This window comes from Amblyomma mixtum, chromosome 10, assembly GCF_055824585.1.
Source record: "Amblyomma mixtum isolate Tamu chromosome 10, ASM5582458v1, whole genome shotgun sequence".
NCBI classification, from domain to species: domain Eukaryota; kingdom Metazoa; phylum Arthropoda; class Arachnida; order Ixodida; family Ixodidae; genus Amblyomma; species Amblyomma mixtum.
Window position 1 is genome coordinate 83,608 of NC_143021.1, and position 24,228 is coordinate 107,835.

General features: G+C 48.3%; 2 protein-coding genes across 2 annotated transcripts in view; one reads left to right on the top strand and one right to left on the bottom strand.

Annotated features, from left to right (window-relative positions):
* The window catches only part of MAPk-Ak2 (MAP kinase-activated protein kinase 2), a 183,478-nt gene that overhangs the window by 3,491 nt on the left and 155,759 nt on the right, over positions 1-24,228 (top strand). The window contains exon 2 of the mRNA XM_089562625.1: positions 16,402-16,541. Coding sequence (XP_089418751.1) covers positions 16,402-16,541 — 140 coding nt within the window. The remainder of the gene's footprint in view (positions 1-16,401; positions 16,542-24,228) is intronic.
* Positions 8,556-9,765, bottom strand: LOC149324949 (uncharacterized). Its single transcript, XM_089562626.1, has one exon. It carries the CDS (start codon positions 9,763-9,765, stop codon positions 8,566-8,568), a length of 1,200 nt encoding a protein of 399 aa, XP_089418752.1. The 3' UTR covers positions 8,556-8,565.

Sequence of the window (24,228 nt, forward strand, 5' to 3'; positions counted from 1 at the left end):
CAATATTTTAATGAACAAGTGTAGGGGTGCGTTTATTATGTTCCCTCGGAGACGCCGAGCCGCTGTTACTGATCTTGCAGCGTATTCAGGCGAAGTCAGCATAAGAGAAGCGGGGCGACTTCTTCATCTTCAGGTGCAGCGAAGTATCGGCGCATGCCTGCTGTGGAACCCATGACAGTTGGTGAACTAGTTTCCCCAGGTGAAAAAGGAGCCAGCCTGGCGACTTATGGGGGAGAAAAACAGAGGGGTCGTAATGTGGCTTCAATCGGTTAATGTGGACGGTTTCGCGGCTACGGCGACGCAAGTCTGCAGAGGCTGCAACGGCCTCGACGCTATAATTGACAGGAGTGGTTTGCTTGAGAACCTGGTAGGGTCAGATTTCTTTTATGCGCACAGAAAGACGACACAATAAGACAAGGTAGACAGGACGAAGCGCAATGTTTTGTTTGGCCTTGTTAAACCGTCCCTCGGACATGTGAAGAGAGTGTGCCGGATCTTGAGGTCTGAGCTATGGAGACAGGTTCGTCTGTTCAAGGACTGGCTTCACTTGCTGTGCTTTTCCCGAGACACCGAGCATATCGCCGCCAGGAAGCTTCAATCTCTGGTGAAGCTGGCCGCCCGGTCGACAGAGTTTTTGTGGACGCAAACTCTCGCAGTGATAACCAGGGGAAGCAAAGATGACAGTCCTGCTCTCCAGGTTCTTGACGACATCCACATTCCGGAGGACGTCTCTAGCGTCCTCAGGAAAGGACCAAAGTACAGCTTTGAGCCGGAAGTGACCAGAAGAATTTCCAACAAGGCCGACCCGGAGGATAAGGAAAGGTGTCTTCTGGAGGGAGTCGACTCTCTCATCAGGACCGTGCCTTCTAGGGGGCCCCGCATCAAGACGCCAACAAGAAAAATTGTGCGCTTCTTTAAGGACAACGACCTGCAACTCGTTCAGGCGGATAAGGAAGGGGGCTTTGTCGCTATGCAGTCGGGAACGTACGACAAGAAAGGCTCGGAGGCTATCCGCAAGAATTTTGAGAAGACAGAACAAAAACCAGCAAAGGTAGAAAGCCGAGCCATTGCGTTATGCGAAAACCTTGGTCTACAGAAGTTAGCCAGTAGTATTCAGAATACCAAATGTAGTAGCTTGCAAGTTTTTTTCACTGCAAAAAATCACAAAGAAAGTGTTCCGTTTAGGTGCATAGTTAGCGAAAGGGGTGCCTGGCAGAACCTACTAAGCCGGTTCCTGCTAAAGGAACTTAACAGACTTGTAGTAGACGACCCGTTTGCCATTAAGAATAGTCTTGAGGTTGTCGAATTTTTGCATGAAACAAACTCTGCAGGACACATGTTTTCTATAGATGTTGTTGACCTGTTTTATTCTATTCCACAGAGCGAGCTGTTGGCTGCTGTCAGGTTGTGCATAGAAATGAACGGAGCGGTGTCTTTTCAAAACAGTGCTAGTATGTCGGTTGACAACTTCCTTGTACTCCTGGAGTTTTACCTCAGTTCCACCACTGTTTCTTTTAAAGGGTATAATTATGTACAAAGAAATGGGATCTGTATCGGATCGTGCGTGGCCCCGGTGCTTTGCAACATTTTTCTCGCAGGTGTGGACAGATCATTGGCCGAGGCGCTTGAAAACGGTAGCACGCTAAAGATTTTTAGATATGCAGACGACTTTTTCATTGTTTCAAAGAAACAATCACCTTTGACCTATCCACATTCTAACTAATTTTAGACGACTCTCCAAAGGATTGAATTTTACTTTTGAACTCGCCAATGACAGCTGTTTGCAATTTTTAGACTTAAAAATAACCCTTAAGGACGAAGGCTTTTGCTGGAAGTACCAACCGCGTGCACAGAAGAAATTGTTGCCTTTCGATTCCAAGCAATCGAAAACTGTTAAACGTGCTATCGCTTTGATGTGCCTTGAGTCATCTCTAAGAAAGTCCTGTTGTCACATGGCGCAGGAAAGCTTTCACGATCAGGTCGCGAAGTTAAAACAGGCAGGCTTTCCCCAGATAGTAGTGAGTTCAGTTGCTGAAGCTCTTCTCAAGAAGATCAAAAAAGAAAAGAATAGGAACCAGACAATGGTTGCAGTGGCAAAAAAGAAAGTGAAACCTGTGGTCATCCCATATCAGCATAAAGTGGCTCATAACCTCAAGCGCGTGGCTAACAAGTTTAAGGTACCCGTGGTTTTCTCGGCCCCAAGGAAACTCTCTTCACTGTGTCGTCTAGTTTCGCAAGATGGTAGCCACAATTCAGATTGCAAAATCAAACATGTTAATAAGTTTGTGAAGTGTGAAAAAGGGGTAGTGTACAGAATTCCGTTGAAGTGTGGGAAGGTGTACATTGGGCAGTCGGGCCGATGTGTTAATGAGCGGCTAAGGGAACACAATTTGTCTTTGAAGAACGGTACCGGTTCGCACCTGCCGGCGCACATCAGTGAGTGTGGAAAAGATAACGATAAAAAACAGAAAGCACAAAAACTGTGTGATGCAACGCTCCAAGGCACCAGCATCTTGCGCAGGAGCACTGACACGCTTGCGCGAGAATTGGCTGAGGCCTACCATATAAGGAAAAGCGGTAGTTCATGTGTCAGTGCACCATCTGTGACAATATATGATGAAGATTTTGCCTTTTTAGATAAATTACATAAGAGGTGAGTCACCTGTGCCCTTTCTATGTGCTTTTCCCGGGTTTTGGCTTGCACGTGGCACTGATGACTATCCATTCTTTTTGGTATAAGTGTCATGTACTTTTTCCGGAATAAAACAGTTGAAAGTTTGCGCTCCGTCCTGTCTACCTTGTCTTATTGTGTCGTCTTTCTGTGCGCTTAAAAGAAATCTGAGCATGAACCAACTAGCCCCACAACGCATATTACTGGTAGGGTCCGTGTTAGCGAACAAGCAGTTTCTGTGAAAGGCCAGGTGTTGTGGGAGGCACCCAGAGCCACACAAGGGAGTCGGCGGGATAGGATGTAGAGGCCGCGGAGGTGTCCCAGCTATGTTTTTGATACCACTGGTTCTGCATGGCAAATGAGTGAGTGAGCTGATGACATTCTTCGCCATATGTGTCAGTGCTGGAGAGGGGCGTGGACTCAGAAATGTTGAGGCGGTAGTGACGAAGAGTATCCATCGTGCAGGGGGGCTCCCGGCCGTACAGAAGAAAGAAGGGAGAGAATCCAGTGGTGACGAAGGGAAGAATCCTCCGAGTTCACAAAGGAGACGTTTATTCACGGCGTCCTCCAGCAGGTACACACACACTCAATCGTCACCCCGTCCCAGTGGCGCGCAAGGAGCAAAGCTCCTCTGCGCGCATGAAGCGACCAGAGCAATGCACGCCGCTAGCACACCGCTGCAGGCGGATGTCCCCGCGGCAGTGCTGTGATCTCTCTCTCGGGTCGACCGTTGGGCTGTTTGCGAGAGAGAGTGGGCAATCAACGCAAGGTATGCCTGTCGGAGGTTGCTAGACCCCGCTGGACAGTCTCGAGCCGCTGCTGGTCAGAGGACCCGTGCGGGTGAGCTCGAGTATGCACTGGTCCGAATGGCAAAGGCCAGCACGGACAAACAGTAGCGTATGCACCTTACGCTGTCTCGGAGGGATCTCTCTCTCTGGGCTCCGCTCGGACAGTTTTGTGGCCGCCCAAGCGGGTCCCGAAATCCCGCCAAAAGGCGCCAATGGCAAAGGCCCTTGGGGATCCGGGGCAGAGCTGTGGCCAAAGGACAGTGATGAGTCACTTAGCCGCCTCTCCACCGCCTGAGGTGGGAGCAAGGGAAAGAGGAGAAACAACGCGGGAAGCCGGCAAGAGCCGCGCAAAGGCAATGGCGGGAAGCCAGGATTCCCACAGCGTTGACATACATGGCCAGCATGTCACCAAAAGTTTGGTTGAAATGCTCGGTCAGGCCGTTCTGAGGGTGGTAAGACGAAGCGATTCGGTGGATAATGCGGCATTTTGAGGAGGGCCTGAAGAGCATCAGACAGGAATACGCATGCATGGTCGTAGAGCAGTTCTTGAGGAGCATCATGGCGCAGAATCAGGTCCGTTAGAAGAAAGGAGCTGATGTCATGGGCAGGAGCGGATGGCAGTGGTGAGGTGACAGATGGCTGTGATAATCCAGTGGTGACCAGCGGGAATTGGAGGGAGAGGGCCATAGAGGTCTATGCCAACGTGGTCAAACGGGAAGGCAGGACAGGGTAACTACTGCAAAGAAGGAGGCGAGTTGTGAGGGGGAGTTTTACGCCGTTGACAGGACGGGCAGGACTGCTCAAAGTGGCGACCAAAGTGGTATGCCTAATTTATAATGAAATAGCAAGTGCATGTATTTTAATCGGTCACGCTGACGCCGTTTTTGCAAACTGTTTACACCTGCGTTTTTTACTAGAGCACTCGCGGAAGTACTCCAACTATAGCTGCTTTCTTTTGCACAGATTCCAGCTTGTCTATGTGTTGTATTATGACAACCTGCCGATCCGGCAGGGGCCGTTTTTACGGCTATTTATTAAACTTGCTGCGGCTGGCCTAGTCAGTCGGACGCCTGCACTGAACATCTGACATTGTTGTGTCATTCCTTGGATGTGACAACTGGCGACAAGGATAGGATCCGGTGGCAAATTGGTTTAGTGCGCGGCGGGGCAAGCGCGTGCCATTAACAGGTGAAGATGACCACCGGAGAGCTGGAACCATTCGACGCGGACACAGTCGAGTGGGCAGAGTACCAGGAGTGCATTCAGCTGTACTTGGCTGCCAACGATGTCACTGAGGAAAAGCGGAAAGCAGTATTCCTGACAACATGTGGGCCGACAACATATTCGCTGCTGAGAAGCTTGATTGCACCTACAAAGCCTGCGGATGCGGCGCTCATAGCAGTTTTTACAGTTCTGAGTTCCTACTTCAAGCCGAAGGTGTTCAAAGTCATCGCAAGTTTCAAATTTTTCTCTATGCGGAGGCATGGAAGTAAGTGTGTCAGCGACTATGTTGCGGCACTTAACAGGCTTGTGGATGACTGCAATTTTGGACGGGCATCGCGTGACCGCATGATGAGGGATCAGATTGTCTGTGGTATCAATGGTACAGGAATGCAGAAGCCACAAATTTAACCTTGAAATCGGCCAAGCAGTTGGTGACTGCCATTGAAGCCGCTAGGAAGGATTCAAACGTATAGTGCATGCAAGCAGCGTCGACAAGCGAGATAGGGGTGGCCAATTTTGCGGAACGACCGCCGAGAAGAGTTGCGGTTGAGCGGCGGGGTTGTGTGCAGTGCGGTGGCAAACACTCGGCGACGTGGTGCTGGCCCAGCACTAGTGTTTGCTTCAAGTGTGGGCAGCAAGGGCACCTTGCAAGGGTCTGCAGCGACCCAGCAGTGGACCAGAGAAACCAGATGAGACCGCGTTCAGTGCACAAAATGGACGAGATTCCCAAGCCACAGACGGACGACACGGACCTTACGACATGTGGTCGTTACAAGCGGCCGGACCCGAGCCCATACAGGTCCAAGTCTTCGTTAATGGTGTACCACTGGTAATGGAATTGGACACTGGAGCCAGCATCTCCATCATAGGTGAGGATAAGTTCAACGTCATGTTTCCTGGAGCACAGTTAGAGCACTCTGACGTCAAATTGAAAAGTTATTCAGGGCAGCTCTCTTCACTTCACTTCACTTTATTTCCTTAAAGACCCCACTTTGGGGGTATTACATAAGGGGTGGGAGTACAAATATAGGTTGAATATGATTGCTTACATGATATTTATGAAACGCATATTTAAATTGTTCACAAAACTTGATTGGCAGGTGATGGCATCAACGTCGTGGGGAAGGCCATTCCAGTCTTTAGCAGTGCGAAGAAAGAAGGATGCGGAAAAAGTGACGGTGCGGGCGCATTGGCATGACTCTTGCAGTGGATGGCCGGTGCGATGAGATATGCGAGCGGGCGGTGTGATATAGGGTGGTTGTCCGAGGGAACTGTAAAAAAACTTATGAAACAGACTAAGAGAAGCAATGCGACGACGATGGGCAAGAGTTGATAAACCTGATTGTCGTTTAAGTGACGATACACTGATGTCGTATGAATAGGCAGAATGAATGAACCTCGTGGCGCGATTTTGGACAGATTCTAGTGAACTGATGAGATATGCTTGTTGCGGGCTCCAGATAGCAGATGCGTATTCTAGTTTTGGTCGAATGAGTGATTGGTAGGCGAGAAGTTTAATACTTTGAGGGGCGTGCCGTAGATGACGTTTCAAAAAACCCAATGACCGGTTAGCTGATGCGATGATGTTCGTTACATGAGAGCGCCAGGAGAGATCCTGGCACAAGGTGACACCTAGGTACTTGTATGAGTATACAGATTCTAGTGGAACGTTAGCAACGGAGTAACGGAAAATATGGGGGTTACGCCGGCGGTGAAAAGATACGAGTTTACATTTGTTAGGATTAAGCGACATTAGCCAGTCATCACACCAGGCATGCACTGTGTCAATGTCGTTTTGGAGCTGTGATTGGTCAAAGGTGTTAGAAATCGTGTGGTAAATAACGCAGTCGTCTGCAAACAGACGAACATTGCAAACCAGGTTTGAGGGTAAGTCGTTAATATAGATTAAGAATAGGAGGGGAGCAAGTACAGAACCTTGGGGTACGCCTGATGTTACTGGAAGAGGGTTGGAACTCTGGCTGTTAACGAGAACAAACTGGGAGCGGTTAGAAAGGAATTCTTCGATCCACAATAAGACGTTAGGATGCAGTTTTAGCATGGTTAGTTTTAGCAGTAAACGCCTATAGGGAACTTTATCAAATGCTTTAGCAAAGTCTAGAAAAATAGCGTCAGTTTGTAAATTTAGGTCGAGGTTAGAGTGAACGTCATGAAGAAAGACGGCCAGTTGAGTTTCACATGACAAACCCTTGCGAAACCCGTGTTGTGAGGGATGAAAGAAGTTGTTAGCGTCAAGAAAGTCCATGATTTGAGAATAGATGACGTGTTCCATGATTTTGCAAGGTATGCTGGTTAATGATATCGGACAGTAATTTAAAGGAGAATCTTTGTTACCGGACTTAAAGACGGGAATGACCTTACCCACTTTCCAGGCATCCGGAATGGAACCTGTAGAAAGCGACTGTGAAAATAATAACAATAAGTACATTGCAGAAATATTCTTAGTGTTGCGCAGTATTTTGGAGTTAATTTCGTCGACGCCGGCCGATGATAAAGTTTTAAGGTGTTCAATGAGCGAGGAAATGCCGTCTTCAGAAAACGCCATAGCAGGCATGCTGGACTCTATATTGACGGCGAAAGTTGCAGTTGGTGGGTGAATTTCATTAGTGAACACAGATGAAAAGGCGTTATTAAAAATGTCAGCACACTCAATGTCATCAGCTTCTTCTCCAGACTCTTTAATTAGAGTGATGGTATGTGCCGGGTGTTCACTTATGACCTGCCAAAACTTTCTGGGATTGGAAGTCAACAATTTGGGGAGGTCGTTGTGAAGGAAAGAGTATTTTGCGCTGCGAATTGCTGATAGGTAGGTGCGTTCGGCTGTATAGTATTTTTTCCATGCGCACTCGTCGTATTGCTTTAATTTTGCCGCACGGAAAAGGCGCTTCTTTTTATTGTCGAGTCTTTTTATTGTTTTGGTATACCATGGCTTCTGGCGGTCCGAGTGGAAAATTATTTTGGGGATGTATCTATCGGTTAGTTCGCTAACCTTTTTCTTAAAACGGGACCAATTATCATTTACTGAATGGTCGTGAAAAGATGCTTCAAATGTTGTGAGATATTGGTTTAATTCAAGACTAAAGGCTTCATAGTTTCCTTTGTCGTAGAGGCGAATAGTTTTGTTTTGATTCTGGCGTCGTGATGGGTGGAACTCAAGTGTGGCGTGGATTACTTTATGGTCGCTGATTTCGCGTAGATAAGTGATAGATGAGAGGGCTTCCGGGTGGATAGTCAGGATTAGATCTAGGATGTTTGCAACGCGGGTCGGTTCAGATACCACTTGAATTAAGTTGAAGTTTAGGCAGACCTCGATAAAATCATTCGCTTCCCTGTTGCCGACTGCTGTCTGTGTCTGCCAGTTGATTTCTGGAAAACTGAAGTCTCCAAAAAGAATGATATGCGCTTTGGGTATTTCCTCGTTAATTGGCTGATCACGTCGTTAAGAATTCCAGAGAAATCGGAGTTGGTATTTGGCGCTCTATAACAAACGCCCAGCAGTACGGTTTGGGGCGCAGCGCGACAAAGTAGCCATAGTATCTCAAGGTCTGATGGAATATTAATAACTGTACACGAGAACTGATTGTTAACTGCGATGAAAACGCCTCCACCTCGAGCGGATGTGCGATCTTTGCGAAAAAGGTTAAAATTCGGTAAGTCAGCAAGAACTTCAGTATCGGTGATGCCATTTGTGAGCCATGTTTCGGTAAGTATCAGCAAGTTACTAGCAGATGAACACACAAGATTAGAGATGATTTCGCGTTTCGGAAGAAAACTACGTATGTTTGTGAAAATCGCCGAAAAGGAAAGATTAGGCTGGGGGGTGGCAGGTGTATGAGCGGCTGGGGGCTGGCGGCGCAGCAACCGCTATGGTATCTCTTTTACAGATTGCGATGGTTCGTCGAAGATATATCGTCGGGAACCGATGAACAGGGTTTTGTATCGCAAAGAAAAACGGTTAGTCTTGCTTTTGGCAAATGTAACTAGGTGTTTGCGCACATTGCGAACGTGTCGTGAAAAATCTTCACCGACGGAGTAGTCAGTGTCCTTGAATTTGCGGCCATTAGCTAGAATTTCGTCCTTCGTTTTGAAAAGTGCGAATTTGGCACTTAACAGACGACAGCGATCAGGTTCGTGGCGCCCAAGACGGTGAGTGCGGTCTATTGTTTTGGGGTCGAGCGTGATGTCCAAAAATTCGGAGCAATGGCGAATTAGTAGCTTTTCAGAGTCGGCCCACGTTTCAGATGGGTCAGGGTCCGGAATGTTGTAGAATATGAGGTTGTTTCTTCGTGATTGGTTTTCTGCTTCGTCTATGCGATCCTCGAGGTCACAGAGCTGGCGAGTTGCCTGGGTGGTGTGAGTGCTTAGGCCTTCTATCTCTGTGCGTAGTGACTGTATGGTTTGGTAATGACCTTCAAGAGCGCTGATGCGCCTGCTTAGATCAGAAATAAGGTTGTCTATTGTTAGTAACTGGTTTTTGAGGTCTGTAACTTCCGCGATTAATGTCGACTGACCGGCGGACAATTTTTTAAGTTCCGTAAGTACAGTTTCGAGTGAGGCAGGGCCGGGGTTAGTCTCTATGTCGCTGGACAACAAAAGCAAGGAAATAATGACATCAGAACACTCAGTGACAATATCAAGGCAGCACTGCGGGCTCGGCAGCTGTATCAAAAAGTAATCACTAGATTTCTTAGCGTAAAGACAACATGGCTTACTAACCTGCATGGCGAGGCAGAACGGGTTAAGCGACTGCATCGTGGCACAGCCACCGAGCCCACAAAGCGACGCTGGTGGCCGAAGCTGCTTAAAAGCTGGAGCGGAAGAGGATGTTGATGGCGATGGTGTATCCAATTGTCTGTCGAGGGTGCAGTGCACTGGTGAGGTCAGCGCACGATCGGGCGAAGCGGTGATGGCGCAAGGCTGGCACATATCGGTTCGGTTGAGAGCGGGCGTCCATTCCGGCGAGATGTCCGGTGGACAGGCAGCCAGAGGGGCGGGGAAAAGCATGGTAATCCAGAGGGGAGCGATCACCTGCATGGCGAGGCAGAACGGGTTAAGCGACCGCATTGTGGCACAGCCACCGAGCCCACCAGTGCAGTCTTGAGGAAAATTACGGCCGCTGCAAAGTTAGGAGCCCGCGAGGCAACGCTACCACTGTTCATTGTGAAAGGACATGTCCAACATTGTGTGGGAGAGACTCTATAACCGTCATATTTGGTTATAGCAGTGGTGTACACCTGGCGGGGGCAGGGCTTGTTTTTCAAGTTCCTGTACCATCCCCTTGTTGGGCTCTATGGTGGGTGGCTGGCACCATGGCCAAAGAACATTTTTTGAAGCGAAAAGCTTCACTAGGCTAGTCAACACCGGGTCTGGCGTATGCTCCATGATCAGAATTAGCCAGAGCTGCGCTTGCACAGGCTGACCCCGTCGCCGCTTCTCCTCCTCGCCACCGTTTTACTCTTCGCCACCGTTTTACTCTTCGCCACTGCCGCGCGGTCGCCGCCGCTGTCCCAAGAGGAGAAGGTTCTTTCGCAAGGCGTTGCTAGAACGCGTGAGCGGCGGCGGCCATAGAAGAGGCGGCCATCCTCGCCACTGTTTGACCTTTCGCCGCAGCCGTGCGCATTGGAAAGGAGGGGTATATAAGGCGCGCTTGCCCATAGAACAGGTGCAGACACTCGCCATGGAAGGAGAAGACGAAGCAACAGTCGGACGGCGCAGAAACACCGATCCAGAAGTGGTAACTTGGGAGTTGGCTGAAAAGCAGCGAGAGCTTTTCACTTATCCAGGCTTACCTTAGCTAAGCCGTAGCCAGTTTTTTTTTTCTGTGGCTGGCTTCCTCTTTACTTTCAAATGATTGTTCTCTGAAAAGAGGGTGGACCGATGCAACCTTCCAGTTCTTCAATAAAAAGAAAACATCTTTCGCAACATTCCACATCGTTCATAGTGAACAAAAAGAAAAATCAGCCAGACTCGTGTCTCCTTTCACTGTCTCAAAAGTGCTCACAGATTCCTTAGGTGCAAAGTACAAGGTGACAGATTGGCTAGTGGAGACCTCTTTTTTGAACTCCTCGACATCACTCAAATATCAAAACTGGCAAACACTTAAACCTTCGGTGACATCCCTGTGTCTGTGACACCACACAGATCATTAAACACAGTATGTGGTGTAATCTCTGACGACTTTCTGCACTTGACAGAAGAGGAAATGTTAGGACTGTTTGATGAAATTGTAACCAATTTATACAGAATCAAAATACGCAAAGAAAACAAAGAAATTCGGATGAAACACCTAGTCCTGATCTTTGCCTCCTGCACCCTGCCCGAGTTGATCGAGGTAGGGTACGCAAAAATCTCCGTCAGATTGTATGTCCCAAACCCTAGACGCTGCTTCAAATGCCAAAGGTGTTTGGCCACGGCTTCCAAAGCTGCCACGGCCGCGATACATGTGCCAGATGTGGTGCAAATGATCACAAATGCGAAGACTGCGAAGGCGATCACGCCACTTGTTCAAGGTTGTGTCCCGCATGGAAAAAATAATTACCATCAACGCCAAAGAGAGTGTAACATTTAAAGAGGCAAGGCAGCGGTACGCAATGACTCGAGGCACATTCTCTTTCACCGCACATACAAACTTCGGCACCTGCCCAGCTCACACACAGTGAGGCAGGGCCATCCACACCGCAGGTAGATGCAGCGAGAGCTGCTGTGCCACCCCCTTGCTGGCCACCAAGTGGGCAGCCCCAGTCAGGAGAAGCCCGCAACCCCTCTGCCCACGGGTTCTGCGCGGAAGTCTACCGCCTCCCCTGTGGCGATGGACACAAGTCAGAGCTCACCTCCGCCTTCCTTGATCGCAAAACAACCTTAATAACAGGCCCTCAACAAGGAGGGACCTCAACACGTTCCCCCCCAAAATCATCATGGTGTTCCTTATCCACTGGAACTGCCGTGGAATACTAAATAACTATAGTGATGCAACAGATATCTTAAATTCTCTATCTCTTGTAGCACTGTGTCTGCAGGAGACCAACTTGGGACCTTAAAATAAAAATATTTTTAAAAACTATAAAGTATTTCACCGTGACCGTGAGCAGGTGAGTATGCTCTCTGGTGGCGTTGCTATTGTTGTCCAGAACGGTGTTTCAAACCGTGAGACCAAGCTCCAAACAAAATACGAAGCAGTTGCTGTCACCATTCCTAATTTTAGAGCAATTACCATATGCTCTATATATCTTCGACCTCATCTCACCATAACACTTCATGATCTAGAAGAACTTTTTGAGCAGTTACGCGAGCCATATCTTGTAGTAGGTGATTTTACTGCACTCTGGGTTTTGGATAAGTCAACAGACTGACACTAGAGGTCGGGTTTTAGAAGATTTTATTCTGTGAAATATTGTTTGCCTGCTAAATACAGGCAAACCCATATATTTTTCTCTCCATCTTCAGGAAAAATGAGTTGCATAGACTTGTCTTTTAGTTTAACCCCCCCCCCCCCCCCCCCCCCCGTTTTTACTGATTTTAAATGGGATGTTCTTGAAAATTTTTACGGAAGTGATCACTTTCCCATAGTAATTAGCCGTTACCGCCATCAATCATTCCTAGCAAACCACGTTGTTGGAAGCTGCACGTAGCTGACTGGGCGCTATTTCAGGAAAAGGCTGCACTGGAGAAATTTTTTTCGGATGATCTTAGTGTAGACGAACTCAACGAAATAATTGCAACTTGTATTATAAGTGTTGCGCGCCTAGCTATTGCTCAGTCTTCGGGAGTGGCACGCAAAAAGCGAGGACTGCAGAGAAGCAAAAAAGAGGCAGAATGGGGAATTTTTCGCAGGTATCCAAGAGCTGAGGATCTGTATCCAAGCGCAATGTGGGCTTGATGGGGAAGGAGTGGGCAGCAGCGAGGCTTGACTCACGGGAGGCATCTGCGGAGTAGGCAGCAGGGGCTCAGGCGCTGGAGTACTGCACTCTTTCCTGAGGGGGTGCCCCAGGCACCACGCAGGCGGTGGAGCAGTCCATGGCAGAGGCCAGTGTTGTGGCATCAGAGCAGGCTGGAGGCCCGTAGGTGCTGAAGATAGCGCGGGCGTGGAGGCTGCGTCTGGTGGCAACGCAGCGGGCGGTCGCGTCATTGACGCAGAATTCATGCAGACGCATAGTGCGGCCTTGCTCAAGCCTAGCTTCCGGCTGGGTTTTTTCACTTCCCCCCCCCCCCCCCGGCCGGGAATCTCTCCGCAGGGGCGTCCTTGGCATTCGTTCTCACGGAGGGCGCTATCCCACCCATGCAAAACGCGAGAAAACAGGCAAAACAAGGCGAAAATACAGAGCTAGAAGCGGAAGCGTCCTCTTGTAATCAACGTCCTCTTGTAATCTTGTAATCAATGAAGGCTGGATATAGCGGTTGGTTATATTCTGCACATTTCTCTATCACCTCAACGCTCATTGAGGCTCATTGGTGTAGTTTACAAGATAGCCTTGAGCTGCGGCAAGGCCTACGTGGGGCAAACCGGACGTTGCCTCAATGAGCGTCTTATGGAGCACTCGAATAATGTTTCTAACATCGTCAAGAAAAACCTGGGTATTCACTGTTTAAAGTGTCCCTCCGGTTCCTACGAGCCATTCCTTCATGACTGCTCGGTCATCGCGAGAAACGCGCATCAATCCACACGCGAAATTATAGAAGCTGCCCACATTCTAAAGCTAGGTGAAGATTGTGTTAGCACACCCTCGATAGCGCTAACGAAACGGGAGTTAGATTATTTGAGCCAGGCATAGAGCAACTTTAATGTGTAGGATTCCGAAATATGTCTTTTAGCCTTTTTTTACCTTTTGGACAAGGTTGTTTTCTGTCTTCTGCTTTTAACGTCCCTTTTGGTTCTTTTATTGGTTTTAAAAATGTTTTAATGGTCTTTTTGGCCTTTTAGTGCATTTTGTTCACTTGTTGTCATCTCCTAGTGTTTTTTGTCTCTTGTACTGCCTGCTTGCGTCATCCTTTTAAGCGTGATCCATTTAATCGCCCCTCCACTTGTCTCTTTATCTTGTCTAGTTTTCATTTTTTGTCGCTTCCAAGGGTCACCCTTGCCCTCATGTTGTTTTCAATTGTAGTTTGTTATCTTTCGGTCGCGTGCAAACACAGCAGATGTTACTCATGTCTGCCCGCCCACTTTTTGAGCGTATATGTTTCAGACCTGAGAACACGAGCTGGGCTCCCGTCGCTAGAAATGCGCCGCAAACTACACCGCCTACAAATGATGTACAGTATTGTCAACCACCATGTCAAAATAAATTTTCATAATTACATGCACTTCAACGAATCCAGGAAAACGAGAGGCAAGCACAGCAAAACAATTGTAATGCCGCAGGTTAAAACTAACGCCTTCCGTTCATCATTCTTTCCTCGAACCACAGCTGAGTGGAACGCCTTACCCTATGAAGTAGCTGACATGCCCTCAGTTGAATCTTTTGTTACAGCCGTGTCATCTTATCTATGATGCTGCAAGTATTTCTTTACAACGCTTCTTGCTTTGCCGTCCGCCTTTCAAAGTGTATTCCTTCTTTCTTTTTTTGTGTGTTTTTTGACTGTGCACATTCCTTCATGGCTGATTGTCAATAGCATGTTTTCTTTCTTTGCCGCTGTTAAACTCACCTTAGCAATTGTTCAAGAACAATGTATCCACTCCTGCTTTGACTGCCAAGAGGCAGTTGGCAGTATTTGATAAATAATAAATAATAATAATAATATATGTTGCTCCTCAATAAAATAACCATTTGAAGTCAGCGCTGTATCGTCTTGCCTTTTTTTGTCCATGTCTTAGGAGTGCGCTGTGTTTTTCCTCAAGATGAACTACCAACTAGCCTGCTCTTCCACCCTTGCAAGATATATCTTACAATATTTTCACATAAAACTCTTCTACAGCCTGATTCCCCAGTGCCTGCATGACTGCTGAGGTTTCCACTGAGTCAAATGCTTTCTCGTAATCAATGAAGGCTGTATATAGCATATATTGAAATGAATTCAAGCGCACAGGAACACGCACACAAGAGGAGGAACACACAGGACAGGCGCTAACTTTCTAGCCCAAACTGAAGTTTTGTTAAATTACTGTATATAGCAGTTGGTTATATTATGCACATTTCTCTATCACCTGAATTGACAGTGTGAATATGGTCTATTGTCAAGTATCCATTACGAAACCTTGTAGGCAACGGACAGTAAGCTGATCGGTCTGTAATTCTTCAAGTCCTTGTCATATCCTTTCTTATGAATTAAGATAATGTTAGCGTTCTTCCAAGCTCCTGGTACTCTCGATGTCACAAGGCATTGCATATATACAGGGTGGCTAGTTTTTCGAGCACAATCTCTCCGTCCGTCAACAAATCTGCTGTTATCTGATCCTCACCAGCTGCTTTCCCCCTTTGCAATGCCCCTAAGGGTTTCTTTACTTCCTCCTTCGTTCCTGGCGGGACATTCCACTGCTGTGCTCGACTGCCTTTCTCAGTAACGTTCTGATTGCATTCGCTACTGTATAGCTCTGTATATAGGTACTGTATCAAGGAACAGAGTGCAAGAAACCAAATGAAAATCCGTGAAGCAGTTGTCATGCTGTGCTTTCTGCAAATAGAGCAGTCAGGTGAATTGTTTTTAAGCATGAAATGCTTTTAGCTCCCGTTGTCGGCAGTGTGGTGACGTCACGCCGAGACCGAGAGCCATCATCCGGGCACTGAAATCCACTCATCCGGGCACTGAATTCCAGTCATCCGGGCACTGAATTCCAGTCATCCGGGCACTGAAATCCACTCATCCGGGCACTGAATTCCAGTCATCCGGGCTCTGAAACGAGAACATCCGGGCACCGTACGAGACTTAACGAGATTTAATGAGACTCTCTAAGCCCTCCTACGCGACCGGCATGCAAGCGCCGGTTGGTCTCCAAACGAGACAAAAAATAACTGCTGCCAGTGCCTTCTCAATGTTTATCAAGATATCAGTGGAGCTGTGGGTTTGATAATGCACGGAATTATAATTTCCGATTTCTAATAACGCGTGCAAAAAGCACATAAATGCCACGTTACACTTCGTTGTCATACGTGATCTCTTAGGGGCTTCGCGCATCGAAGCAGAGGCGCACAGGGGCCCGGGGGAGAAGCGCTGAGTTCAAAGGGCAAGGCATCCCGCGGAACGGGTGGTGGCGTTCCTCCCTTCCTGTAGGGTGCGGTTCGGGTGTCCACCGAGATGACATTAGGCCCGTAAACATTTCATGCTTACTCTACTCGTTTACGGGAGAGGCAGAGTTTTTTTTGAGGAAAAGGAAATGGCGCAATATCTGTCGGTGGACACCTGAACCATGCCGTAAGGGAAGGTAGGAGTGCAAGAAGAGAGGGAGAAAGAGCTGCTGTAGTGGAGGTCTCAGGAATAATTTCGACCACCTGGGAATCTTTAATGTGCACTGACATCATCGCACAGCACACGGGCGCGCCTCTTGCATTTCGCCTCCATCAAAACGCGGCCACCGAGGTAGGGTTCGGACCCGGGTACTCCGGCTCGGTAGATGAGCGCCTTACCACTGAGCCACCGCGGCGAGTGGGCAGTCAGGTCAAAAACGCTTTTGGGAAAATGCATTTTCACGGAGATTTCAGCCAGTCTTGTGTTACCTACGTTCCTGGAGCGTTTCTTGAAGAGCCGGTGGATGGATGCATGAATGTGCAGGTTCTCCGGGACAACGTGAAGGCGCGCCGGGAGGTGGACCTCCACTGGCGGGCCAGCAACTGCCGCCACATAGTGAACATCGTGGACGTCTATGAAAACGTCTACGGGGGCAACCGCTGCCTCCTGGTCGTCATGGAGTGGTGAGTGTTTTCTGTGGGGCAGCCATTGATACGTAACAGTTCCTCAAAGACACAGGGACCTGTCCCGCAGAGTTCTGTGCCATCCGTGTCCTTTTTGTTTTCGATGAACTGGTTACAAAACTCGAGAAAAAACAACCAGTGCTGGTGGCACTGACCTCCAGATTTCATGTCTGGTGTTCTACCAGCTGAGCTATGGTGATGGCTGTCCATTTTTCTGCTTTACTTGTGTGTAGTGTAAGCGAACCTTGAGTGGTCTCTGGTGGCGGACGCAGTACCACGAGTGTGACTGCGACCGTCATCAAACGTTGAGGCATCGTCCTGTGTGAGAGCCCTCTTATGCTACCTGTGAGACTGCCAGTACAGAGACCCTCGTTTTAACATACAGATGAAAGAAGAGGAACATAGGGGGATGTTTTATTTGTTTGTTTTTACCTTGGCTGAGTAGATAAAAACATCTTGTGCAGTTGGGGCTCTTGGCCGGATCCAGTGCAGCGTCTACTTCAACTTCAGTTGAAAACAAATATTTTCCTCCCTAAATCCCAAGAAAGACAGTTAATTCGCTTTCTAGGGCGTAGTAGCAGCAGTGGAATACTTTGCATAGGGATGAGCAGTATTTTGTCCAAAGTTTCACAGTAGTTGACAATGGTAGCACTGGAATGCCTGGATTTTCTGTTTCAAAAAAATCTAGAATTTGGGAAAAGAATGCTGTTACTCAGGGAGAGAGACTGTCCACCTAAATATGAGAGTGACTGAGCTACCGAGATGGTAGTTTTCAGTTATATTATTTTGTGCAATCGTTAATGGTGCCTAAAAAGCATTATATTGTTACGGGACGGCGGGCCCGCGCAGAGAAAGGCACAGAGACTCAGACACAGGAGACTCAGACATAACCAGCCGCGGCGATTCACCTTTGTTCTCTACCTCACGCGCTAGCGCCGCGCGCTCTCCCCTCGCGCTCGCCCCGCGCCTCTTCTTTATTTGTATACCGCAGCGCGCTCTTGGTTGCGAAGGTCGTATGCCATTACAATATCTGCGACAGGAAGCATGCTCAGCGAAAGAAAGAAATCGAGCTTTCTGTCTGTGTGCACCAAACGGACACTGCACTGTCCACAGAGTATGCCTCTCGCGGAAAACAGAGCTCTGGTGGAGGGAACTGTTACGGGCATCGCTGGCGCAGGTCAGTCTTTGAGGGACGGAAATGGTTGGTTGGTTTATTGGGCTTAAAACAGTGCGCAGGGACAGGCCCCGCTACTTCCCATGATGGTCTATTGGGGTTTTACATCCCAAAGCGACTATGGCTAAAAGGGAAGGGAAGGGCTCCGGAAATTTCCACCACCTGGGGTTCTTTAACGTGCACTGACATCACACAGCACACGGGCCTGTAGAATTTCTCCTCCAAAGAAATGCAGCCACCGCGGCCGGGATCGAACCCGCGTCTTTCGGGTCAGCAGCCGAGCACCGTAACCACTGAGCCACCGCGGCGGATGGCGGAAATGAAGACAACCTAAATGTGCCATAGGTGTCCAGTTGTATGTTTTATATACAAATGCGAATTAGCAGAGTGAATCCGAGTGGTCCTCTGAACGTGCCTTCATGTCTTCGTATCTGCTGTTCACACCCAAGGCGTTACTTCTGATCTGCCAGTACATAATAGCAACAAGGATGGAGGCCGCTGCAAAGAAAAAGGTCAGTGGGGTGGTGTATCCTGGGGTGAAAGGTGGCATGCTCCAGTCCTGAAGACTCCTTGAGTGAGTCTTTTGGAAGCTGGCAAACTTTTCATCTTTTTAAAAAAGAGTGAAACCAACTGGGGGTTGTTCAGAGTTGCATGGCCTACTCTACAGTATTTTTTTCGTTCTTCAAAGTAGATTAATTAATTCATCCTAATTAGCTAACTTTTTAATTATTTACTTCAGGAAGAGAGTGTCAAATAGAAAGTTTTAGATTGCCTCGAAAAACTGATAGTAGTGCTGTCTGCATCAAGGTACGATTCACGAGCTTTGTTTGTTGGTCTTAAGGGAAAGTAGCTGCTCGCTCCCATCTCTGCCCCAGTGTGCACCCAAAGAAGTGTCATTGAGGAGAGGACTTGAGAAAAAAAGAGAATTTTATTCTCTAAGGCGCACCTTGGGACGTTGAAGTGGCACTGTTGTCGCGTGGAAGCTTTTTCTTGTTGTGCGAGTTTATGGTTAAAGGCAGGTAAAAAAACTACTTCACCTTAATAGTGCCTTGCTGGAAATGTTTCAGTCAGCTGTTTTTCAAAGCGATCTACAACTTTTCCATTGACACTTTATTCCTGAAGTCAAAGTGAAAAAGTTAGCTAATTAAGCTTAACTAATTACTTGACCTTCAGGAATGCAAAATATACTGCAGACTAGGTCACGGGACTCCAAACAACTTTCAGTTATTTTCAGACTTGTGGGACATTCCGTGTTTTTTAAAAGCTTGGTTACATTTAGCTGGTACTCCTGGTGAGAAGTGCATGGTTTCCTCGGCTATATCTTTCACAGTGCGCTTTGACTGTCCACAGGGAGCGCTTCACTCAGGTTGGCACAGCCTCCCTCGCCTCTCATTATCTGGACACTAGCCTAAGCAGGACAGAGCCACGCAAGTTGCACCAGAAATGTCCATATATATCCGTGGGAAACGTTTACAACCAAGGACACAAAATGGCGCTTCTACAAAAGACAAACTGACGCATTTTATGGTGCAAAGCACGGCCTGTGAGATCCCTTGTCTGACACCAAAAGCGAGAGGGTGGCTGAATACTGTCCGTTCCTGCACTTCCTCCTCTGGGGGATGCCTGGCGTGTGGTGTGGTCGGCAAGTGAGCCTGGCTGCAGCCCCAGCTGCGTGCGATTTTGTATTGGTGGATATCTCCTCTGGGGCACTGCACCTGAGCAGGCATGCAGGCATTGCGGAGTGTACAAGAGCCACATGTAAAATCCTGGAAGATGGCAGATAATGACTGCACAGGTACCATAGGCCTTCATAAAGTCGGAAATAAAATTTCAATAAGGAAGGGCGTCGGGCAGGGAGACATGATCTCAGCAATGCTATCCACCGCCTCTCTACAGGAGGTGTTTCCTGGCCTGGATAAGAGTTAATGGAGAACACCTGCGGAGTCTGCGGTTCACTGACGACATTGCCTTGCTAAGTCTCTGAGGACATGAACTGAAAAAGCATGATCAATGAGTTGAACAGGCAGAGCAGAACAGTGGGGCTGAAAATTAACATGTGGAAAACCAAAGTAATGTTCAACAGCCTAGCAAGGAAACAGCAGTTCGCAGTTGGTGGCGCAGGGCTGGAAGTAGTAAGAGAATATGCCTACTTAGGACAGGTAGTGACAGCTGATCCGAATCATGAGAGGGAAATAACTAGAAGAATAAGAATTGGGTGCAACACCTATGGCAGGTTCTCTCAGATCATGAATGGCAGTTTACCAATATGCGTCTGGAGAAAAGTATACCGCAGCTATATCGTGCCAGTACCTACCTACTGGGCAGAAACGTGGAGGCTAACAAAGAGGGTTCAGCTTAAGTTTAAGAACAACGCAGCGAGCTATGGAAAGGAAAGCGATAGGTGTAACGTTAAGAGATCGGAAGCGGGCGGTGTGGGCGAGAGTAGACGCTGGTCAATGACAGCCTAGTTGAAATCAAGAGGAAGAAGTGGCTTGGGCAGGGCATGCAATGCGAAGGGAAGATAACCGGTGTTCCTTAAGGGCAATGAAGGGGATTCCAAGAGAAGGCAAGTGCAGCAGGGGGTGGCAGATGGGTGGATGAGAGGGGATGCGGTGGCTCCAGCTGGTGAAGGACAGGGTTAACTGGAGAGACATGGGAGAGGCCTTTGCCCTCTTTCAGTGGGGCGTAGTCAAGCGTAGTCAGGCGTAGTCAGGGGCGTAGTCAGGCCCCTGGCCCCTGTGCCCCTTGGTTTCTGTGGCTGTTGGCTTCTGTCATATTTATAATGAGCCCCTCATCCCCTTCCCTTGTTTGCTTAATTGCTTAGCGAGGGCCTCGATTCTGGCAGCCTTGACGCCTTAGGAAGCATAAGAGGGTTCTCACGCAGCTTCCACCCTCTCCGTTCGATGACGTTCTACGTCACACTTGCGGTAACTCAGGACGTTCTACGTCCGCCGCTTATGAACGTGGGTGGCGCTGATGAACACTCTCAAGGTTAGGTTACTTGTAAACATAAATACCCCCGAAAGCAGAAGAATTGACAGCCGTCGCCGTAGCTCAGAGGTAGAGCACCGGACGCGTAATTCGGAGGTCGTGGGTTCGGATCCCACCGGCGGCAGGTGGTTGTTTTTTCTTCTGCTTTTCTAATCAGTTATCTTTAAACGATAACATATTCAGTAATATTCTAAATTGATCAACACCACAAAATAAATAACTTAAAAAAAAATCCCCTGTGCCCCTTGGTTTCTGTGGCTGTTGGCTTCTGTCATATTTATAACGAGCCCCTCATCCCCTTCCCTTGTTTGCTTAATGTCTCTAAAATGGCAGTGCTTGGCTTGCTCTGTGCGTCGTATGACCGCTTGATGACATCACCCTATTTTTCTAGCCATTGCCGGGATTTTCTGTGCTGTCTGCAAGTTCACACACACCAATGCATGCTCGCACACATTTTCGGCTTTCCTCGTGATGGGATTAGTAATGCTTTTTGCATTAAAAGAAGATGCAGCCTATCGGCGTCTCGCTTTTCTTCGTGAGTAATGTGTCCCGGTGTTGTGAGTGGGTGCAGTATGAAAGCCAGTGAGGAGGGACGGCAGGCGTGGAAAGAGCAGCTGCCCGTGCTTGTTACGCATGCGCTTTTACCATTGGTTCTCGGCAAGGCTACGCGTTCTCATTCGTGTGTACTGCCATGCCTCGTTCGTACAGGCCCCCCGTTAAAGTGGACTCAAATGGGAGACAGTTTTTCTGGGGACAAAACTCTCTCAGTGCACTTGCGCCTGGCTAGCATGGAAACTCGCTGATCCTAGTGGACAGAGTGACAGTGCCCATTGTTGTTGTCGCGTTAATATTTGCAGAGTGGAGAAAGGCTGTTTGAGAGAGGAGGATGAAGGGCCTGCTTGCCCCGCTGTCTGCACAGTGACCGACCTCTCCTCCCCCTCTGGTGTCAGGGGTTAGCACTTTTTGCACTGCACAGGAAGAGAGAGACGCAGTGCTCCTGTCTCAGGCAAGAGGCGCAAAGTGGGGAAGCTGCAGATGCAAGCAGCCACAGCCATTTGATTCAGTTGTAAGGGAACGGGTTCAGATTAAATGTTCCTTGACAGCTCCATTGATACGACAGGAATGGGGCAACGTTGGCATTGCAGAGCCAGCCACCATGTGACAGTGCTTGGCAAGGAACGGAAATAAGCCTTGTTATTGTAGGTTTGGTGGTGGAGAAATCAGTCTCAATCAGGTGATGGAGAATATAAACGGGCGCTTCATTGATTACGTTGAAAGCATTTGACTCAGTGGAAACCTCAGCTGTCATGCAGGCATTGCGGAATTGGGCTGTGGAAGAGTGTTATGTGAAAATATTGGCAGATATCTATAACGATCGCACAGCTACCATAGTCCTCCATAGAGTCAGCAGTAAAATTCCGATAAGGAAAGGTGTCAGGCAGGGAGACACGATCTCGCCAATGCTATTCACCGCCTATTTGCAGGAGGTATTCCGGAGCCTGAAATGGGAACAGTTGGGAACAGAAGTTAATGTAGGATACCTGAGTAATCTGCGATTCGCTGATGACATTGCCTTGCTGAGTCACTCAGGAAATGAACTGCAAAGCATGATCAATGAGTTAGATCAGGTGCTGTTTGTGCCTGATCTGCTAGGTTGGCGAGGGTAATGCAGCTTTGAGAAAACTGTGCCTAGCAACCAGGGTCACGACAAGCAAAAGAAGAGCCACGTGTCTACACAGCGCCACCACTGCATGCATTACAAGGAGCACTGAGACGGCAGACTGGCAAGTATTTCTAGGGACCATACCAAAACCAGACTGGCTACAGTGTTGCCACCTCTCTTGCCCAGTGTTCTCTGAAATCCACTAAGTATAACACCAAAATATTCGCTATCATGCACTGCGATGTTAGATGTACAGGCGCAGACAGAAGTGAACGGAGCACGCAACTGTCTTGGAATATTTTTCACACGTCGCCTAATTCAAATTTCCATCAGTGGTATGCACATGCTGGTAGCGGAGGTTGGTGGGCTTTGTTGTAGACAAACAGCGCTTCTTCATTACCAATGGAGAAAGGGTGATTGCACTTGGAACGCAATAGCGTGCTCCGTTTACTTATGGCCACGCGTGTACAAATACTAGCAGTGGCTTACAAGTGCGAGCATAGCAATGATTGGGTGTCAGATCAAAACAGGGTAAGCAAAAATGAAACCAGAACATTTCAAGTGGTGTGGCTGGGTGAAGACTATTTCTCCAAGTCTCTGGGCAACGGTCATTGGCGTCCTCCAGAGCAGCTCATATGGCATCCTGTTGCGTTTTGTGTGAAGGAGCAAGTAATTCTCATATGCACAGTGTGCAGTAAACTGCTCCACCCTTTTTCATAGGTTTATTGTATATAAACATTAGGAGGTGGCAGCAAGGGTTACTGCTTAAATAATTGCGAGTAAAACATGAGCGTGGTGTAAAGATGCTTGGACTGGTCACGACTAGCCGAAAGCAGCTGTATGCAAGCAGAGCCATGGAAAAACTATACGGCACCGAAACGCAAATGCATCAGCATCGACATCTTCACCCGCTGGCTAAAGTGGCTTATGCGCAGCACTTCCTGAAGTGGGTGCCTCTTCAGCTCCACACCGCAATGGCGTTAACTGCAGCTGGCACAAGCCTGTTTCGTAGCTTTGTCTTCAGCAAGCTCATCTGTGTGAACAATCTATCAAAACTGAGACGGGTAGTTCTCTGAATGGGTTCTTGCCAGAAGAGGCGCTGTTTTTTATTTCGCATCACAAGTTGTCAGTCTTTGCGGTATTCGTCCATGTGATGCTTTTCCAATGGCTTTCTGCCGCATCTATTTTGCCTGGTGGTGCTTCTATGAGTGCACACGAGGCTTTTTCCATTGACAACTGCTTGCATGTTTCCTAACGTTTCAGTGTGGTCGGGAGGCCTGTGGCGTTCCATGAGGGAGACCGGGAACTTGGTGCTTAACAGGTCCTCCTCGTCTTCCTTCATTTCTTGCTTTTCAAACAAGTGTGGTTTTGGGTGTGGGCAGTCTCTTCTTCTGTGGTCTTGATTGCATGCATGCATTATTGCATGCATGCATTACAAGGGGAGGCAAGCGTGGCAGGGGGCGGCAGAAAGTCAGATGGGTGGATGAGATTAACAAGTCTGCGGGAATAATACGGTGGCTGCAACTGGCGAAGGACAGGGATGATTGGGGGGAGACATGGGAGAGGCCCTGCAGGGGGCGCAGTGATGATGATGATGATGTTTACTGTTGGACGCACCACTTTCTTGATGAGGGTCGTCCAGCAGCTTTGTCTGTAGCTTCAAAAGACTTTGTTGTATTTCCAGGATCACTGGCTGCAGGAGTAGCAGATATGCTTTGTTCGCATCGTTACAGTACATGGAGTGGGCCTAAATATTTGCAAGTGCCCACTGGTGCTGCTGAATGCCGCCTTGTCAGACAAGCGTGCATGTTCAGGAGACCCCCAAGTTTCCTGTGCAGGTCGAGTAATCTGGGCTCCTC